The sequence below is a fragment of the Schistocerca serialis genome, chromosome 4 (genome assembly GCF_023864345.2).
Source record: "Schistocerca serialis cubense isolate TAMUIC-IGC-003099 chromosome 4, iqSchSeri2.2, whole genome shotgun sequence".
Classification (NCBI taxonomy): Eukaryota; Metazoa; Arthropoda; class Insecta; order Orthoptera; family Acrididae; genus Schistocerca; species Schistocerca serialis.
Genome location: NC_064641.1, coordinates 432390207 through 432396206, shown reverse-complemented (window position 1 = coordinate 432396206; position 6000 = coordinate 432390207). Strand labels below are relative to the sequence as shown.

At 43.0% G+C, this 6000-nt stretch overlaps 1 protein-coding gene across 1 annotated transcript in view; it reads right to left on the bottom strand.

Annotated features, from left to right (window-relative positions):
• Positions 1 to 1558: 1558 nt before the first annotated feature.
• The window catches only part of LOC126474512 (acetylcholinesterase-like), a 74562-nt gene continuing 70120 nt past the window's right edge, over positions 1559 to 6000 (bottom strand). Inside the window, exon 10 of the mRNA XM_050101983.1 lies at positions 1559 to 1724. Within this exon, the coding sequence (XP_049957940.1) occupies positions 1559 to 1724 (166 nt within the window). The remainder of the gene's footprint in view (positions 1725 to 6000) is intronic.

Genomic DNA, 6000 nt, shown 5'->3' with positions numbered 1-6000 from the left:
TGACTCTTAGCTGCCACTTATTGTGTCATACGAGCATATTATTCATGCTACTAAAAGATTTTTCCGCCATCTTGTGGAACATTTATGCAATTACAAATTACGTTAAAAATAATAAATTTTGAAAGTACTAGAAATGAAACCAAATTCTGCGCTTAGCAGACAGTGTATCTCCTAAAATATCAATTCTACGCCCACATTTAAATTTAACAAGCGCTACGAAAGAGAAATGGTGTTCTTTACTTGACCTGCTGGTTTGGTGCCGTCGAGAAAATATTTCAGGATCGCCTTTTTTCCAGATTTTTCTGTTCTGGTTTAATATCTCAGAATGTTGGAAAATACTTCCTTATTATTCTAGTTTGCTCGGCATCATGCGGTCAGTTGCAAATAGCACGAAATAAATATTTATGTAACAATAGCGTTGTTCATTGTACAAATGCATAAAATAAATACGATAAATATGTGTATGTTTACGTCCTGTAAACGGTCGCCGGTGCAAAATCTCCTTCTGTGAGGCTTGCCTTTACTGACGGGGACAGAAAAATCGATGACTGCTTATTTATCAGTGAGAGAAAAATAATTTAACGATTTTGAAAATCGTATACGCCCTCTATTTGAGGATGATTTTGTATGGAATCATTACTCTCAGCACACAAAAGCGATTTACCTTAGCGAGAGAGGCACGAACGGATTATCTTCTATTACCATATGCCATGATTATGGTTAGTTTCATGACCTAGAAAAAAAAAGATACACCTATCTCGCTTTAAATCGGTGTGCAGGAGGCAGAGGACTTCTCTGATGAATGACCTGTAGAAAACTGTTATTATGTTTTGACCGTGAAATCGGGAAGTTAAAGATCACAAGCTCTTGAAACGGGTGAGAATCACTCTTAATTTTTACATACCGCGCAAGCAGCCATTGTGACACAGTTGAAGCCAGCCAGGAATTAATCGGTTTTCACTTACCTCCTTTTACAGCGTCGAAGAACCGCCTTCTCTACAATAAAAGGTACCACAGGACAACAACAATTTTGTACACCGGTTTCTTCACTCAAATGGTTATCATTAAATAATGAACGGACATACTCCCCTCCACCCAAGTTCTATTCAACTCTAAAAAAGATACCAGAATGTGACAAAAGAAGATTTACCTTCATATACCTACTATTTTTCTACAGCGATCACAATATATCATCTGGCACCAAGTTATTTATTGAAACGTTTCTGAATATTGCTTTCTCAACAAACCTCTGCACGCTTATCGATCAATGTTAACGTCATTTCAGACATCTGAACATTACATGTATCAGGAACGAAAGTAAGTAACGAAAGCTTCGTAGAGAGCAAGTGATTAGGGGTACAGCTTTCTAGTTACAACAATTAATACTGGGAGCTAAATACTTTTGAATAGCCAAACCACAAAGAAGACATCCTTTCACATTATTGAAATTAAAATCAATGTGTGTAATCTGTAATCCGTTTTTATTATCGCGTCAAACAATATTACGGAGCAACCCTGACAGTGCCGTGTCCCCAGAGTGTGCTCTCATCAGTAGGCCCTATGTTCCAGGGAACGGTTGCAGCGGTACATTCTCGTCCCAGAAGTCCATGCGGTCCTTGTCCTTGTTGTGACCGAGCGTGATGTTGGCTTGTATCAGAAGGTAGCTCCTCCTCGTCATGTCGTAGGGCTCCCAGACCACAGGATCTGCAACTGGTGTCGGGTTTCTGCGGAAAATATGCACTTATTACTAAATCTTAACTTTGTCCACTTCTGATAACATTTTGTCCGTCTAATGTATTGACTGCTGCATTCGACTTGACATTCTGGTTGCAAAGTAGTGTAAGTAGGCTGTTTAGGTTTTTATGTTGGTAACGCCATGTAACGCTCTATATGAAAATCACTGACTGTGCTGTGTGAAGGCTGTGGTTGGTTTGCATTGTTGGAGAATATTCGCCATTGTAGTGTTGGGCAGTTGGCTGTTAACAGCGCGTTGCGTTGCGCAGTTGAAGGTGAGCCGCCAGCAGTGGTGGATGTGGGGAGAGAAATGGCGGAGTTTTGAGAGCGGATGATCTGGACGTGTGTCCATCAGAGACACAGTAAATTTGTAACACTGGATGTCATTAACTGATATATATATATTATGACTTTTGAACACTATTAAGGTAAATACATTGTTTGTTCTCTACCAAAATCTTTCATTTGCTAACTATGCCTATCAGTAGTTAGTGCCTTCAGCAGTTTGAATCTTTTATTTAGCTGGCAGTATTGGCGCTCACTGTATTGCAGTAGTTCGAGTGACGAAGATTTTTGTGAGGTAAGTGATTTGTGAAAGGTATAGGTTAATGTTGGCCAGGGCCATTATTTGTAGGGATTATTGAAAGTCAGATTGCGTTGCGCTAAAAATATTGTGTGTCAGTTTAGTGGTGATCTGAATAGGTAAAGAGCGAAATATCTGAGTACGTTCAGTTCTGCTCAGCTGTTTGAAAATCAAATAATGTAAAAGGTTTATCTGCATAGTAATTTATTAATTTTTCTAAGGGGACGTTTCAGTAGGTTCTCTGTACTTATTTTATACTAGCGGTAACAAACCGGAGAAGCAAGCTGCGTAATGAGAATATAGTTTCTGTCCATGTCTGTGGACAAATCTCTCGTTGTCCTGCAACTGGTTACAACTTCAGACATTGGCCAATAAAATGACATCTAACATAAGTGACATACTGGGTTTGAGTTACCTACAAATAACAGGTAATGTGAAGGTCTACATTACTTTTAAGTACTAATTTGCCTGCTATTGCGTGTGTACTTTTATAATAATCTGTTGCAACTGTTTACATTGTATTTTATTCAATATAATTGAGGTACTTTGTGAATGGTCACAAAAAGGAAGGATATTTGTCACCACACGTTCTTGCTCCCTATCACGTGGCTAGTCCTTATTGATCAAAAGTCAGAGTGTTTCGGAAAACAGTTTCTGTGCTTGTTATGTGATCTAAACTACACGGTCCAGTCAAATTAATGTGATCACTGCGTGTGCTTGACATCAACGTGCAATGGCCAATCACAGACGTCAGGTGGCAGCACTAGCAGTGGAGGGTATATAAACCGTGTCGAATGGGGGTGGTGGACGCGGAAAATAGTGCACTCGCTGTCATAATGCGGAAACGGAGCGATTTACTGACGTCCAAAATTACATTATCGTTGGCTTGGGGACGACGGGTGGAAACATTTCCTAAACTTCAAAGTCTGTAAACGGTTCACGTCCGGCTGTGATTAATTCATATTGTGTATGGCAAAATGGCGCCATGCAAACCAGCGCAAAGGAAATTGTGGTGCACCACGGACTGTAGATCACACAGGTCAACGAAGACTGCTGAGATAAGTACGACTAATAGTCGTTCAACTGTTGGGCAGCTGACCGTCGGAATTAACCTAGGGAATAATGACAGTGTGACCTCAACGACCGTTCAGCGAACTTTGCTGTGTATGGGTCACCGCATCAGGCGCTTTGTTTATGCACCCACGCTGACTGCTGTTCCTTGGGACAAAGTGCGGATTTTGCACGCCCATACTTCAAGTGTACGCCCATTGAGTGGCGACAGGTCGCTCTTTCAGATGAATCATGTTTTATGCGCAATCGGACGGACGGCCGCTAGCGTTTACGTCGTGAAACGTAATCTCGTCGTCCTGGAAGGCACAATAGATCATCATAAGTACTGTATGCGTCTGTCCTTGGGGACCATGTCCACCCCTTCATACAGTTTGTTTTTCCTCGGCACGATGACCCCTAGCAGCAGGACGATGCCACGTGCCACACAGTCGGCAGTGTACGGGCGCGGTACGAAGAGCACTGCGATAAGTTTACCGTACCCTCCTGGCCCCTAAACTTTTTCAGGCTTAGCCCCAACGGAGAATCCGTGTAACCATATCGGTAAGGCTGTCTCCACCTTGGCTCGACGACCGAGAAAAGCAGCGCAAGTGGGCACAGCAGTGGATTCGGCCCTGTCTGTACTTTCCAGAACAACAGTGAATCTCTTCCTATTCGTCTCGCAGCGGTCCGCTCTGCAAAAGATGGTTATTCAGGCTTCTGACTGGTGGTCACATTAATGTGAGCGGACAGTGCTATACCCTGTAGAGGCAAGTCATTGTTTAGCGTTGTTACCGAAAATGGAGAAAGTTTCTTGGCCAATTTACTTCAGATATTCTAATCAGCTCTTGGACAGGCGTAGGTCACATATTTTTATAATGTATGGTACATAAATATGTAGATAGTACACTACCGTTCGTAAAATGTGAAACACTCAAAACCAAACCTCCAGATGCCAGACACTCATATCGTTACGAAGCGTTGTATGTAGGTAGAGCATCAACCAAAACACCGATTACTTCTCGTTAAGTGCTTTCGTCCAGCAGAACATGCATAAACGGAATTTAAAAATAACACTAGAACTGCGTATCTGTGAGTGTCAGTTTTGTAGTTCTCTCGTGGGTGAGTTAGTTCAGCGTAAAGTCTTCGTACCCCAGTTTCTGAGTTCAAGCCCCACTGTCGACTGTTTGTGTTAACTATTGTATGGGAGAACATTTTCGCGGCATATAGAAGGTCTTTTCGGAATGTGCAGCAATGTTCTTTTGGCAGTTTGCTTTCGCTTCGTTAGCTGGAAGTAGCAAACCTAAGTACATTTGTATAGATAGATGTAGCGTTCTGTCGGAGATGTGTGACAGAACAGACACCACTCGTGTTGAAGCAGCTATTGCATTTGCAGTTTCACAGAATATTCATAAGCAAACGGAACAGTAGAACAAGGAAACAGTTGCATCACACGTAAGGAAGTATTAACAGCCCCCTGTAAGACTTTCACGCATAATACAGTAAAAAAATTGTTATCTTTGGTGAATGAACCCACGACCCTTCGAACGACAGTCTAACGCTTTCCCACGGAAGTTATTCATATTACTTATAGTTACGCTGTTTCTGTGCTGCACAGTTCTCGTGTTACTTTTAACTAACCTTAACGCCCGTTCAGCTGGACGACAGCACATAGTACGAACTAAATCTGAGTTTTGGTTGATGCTCTAACGACTTAGGACATTTGGTATTAATCTGAGTGTCTGACATCTGGAAGTTTGGGTGTCAGAAGCAATGTTCTGCAACACGCCACAACAAGAGGACGTGCAGAACAGCAGAACCATAATAAGTTATTTAAATGGTAGAGAGATGATGTGCACATAGGCCCAACAGCGCTCTCTTTTGTGTGAGTGTAGAACTCAGTGTTTCGCAACGGTCAGTCGGTGCGGAGCCGTCATACTAAGTAAAAACGTAAAACCAAGTGCCACTATGTCTCCCCGACATCACAGGATGGAATATCGGCATGTGATTCCGTTCGAACGATGCAGAATGTTTGGTCTCTGTGCGGCGCATTTGTAATTCCTTAATATTGCGGCTCGTAGACGGCACGCTCCTTCAGCAGTGAGGGGTATGTGGAACCAGTGGAGAGAAGAGAGCCGACGGAGTACTGGACGACACATTGAGACCAAAGAGCGAGAAGACCGCCGTCTTGTCGGCTTATTCCAGAGTGTTGGCGCGACGTAGGCGCGCTGCAACGAGTATAGACACGTCTGAATCGACTGTTCGACACTGCCTTCTCTGAGGTTGACTGGTGGCACGCATGTAACTGTGTTGGCATATACTGACCAGACCCACCAATGCCACAGACTGTAATCGGCTCGTGAACACCGACTCCGACACGCTGAGTGGATGAATGTAGTGTTACACTTGTCCTACAGTGATGGCGCCATACGCGTTCGATGCCGCCGTGGTGAAAGCTATTGGGCAGACTATTGTTGAGTTGCAATGAGGAGAAACGCAAAATATGATGGTTTGGGGCGCCATTGCCTATAACACGTGACCTCGCCTCTTACGTCTTGAGATCAACCTGGACCGCTACTACTGCATCAGGGAGATTTTACAGCACGAGGCACTGCCTTCCCTGCAACCCGTTTTAA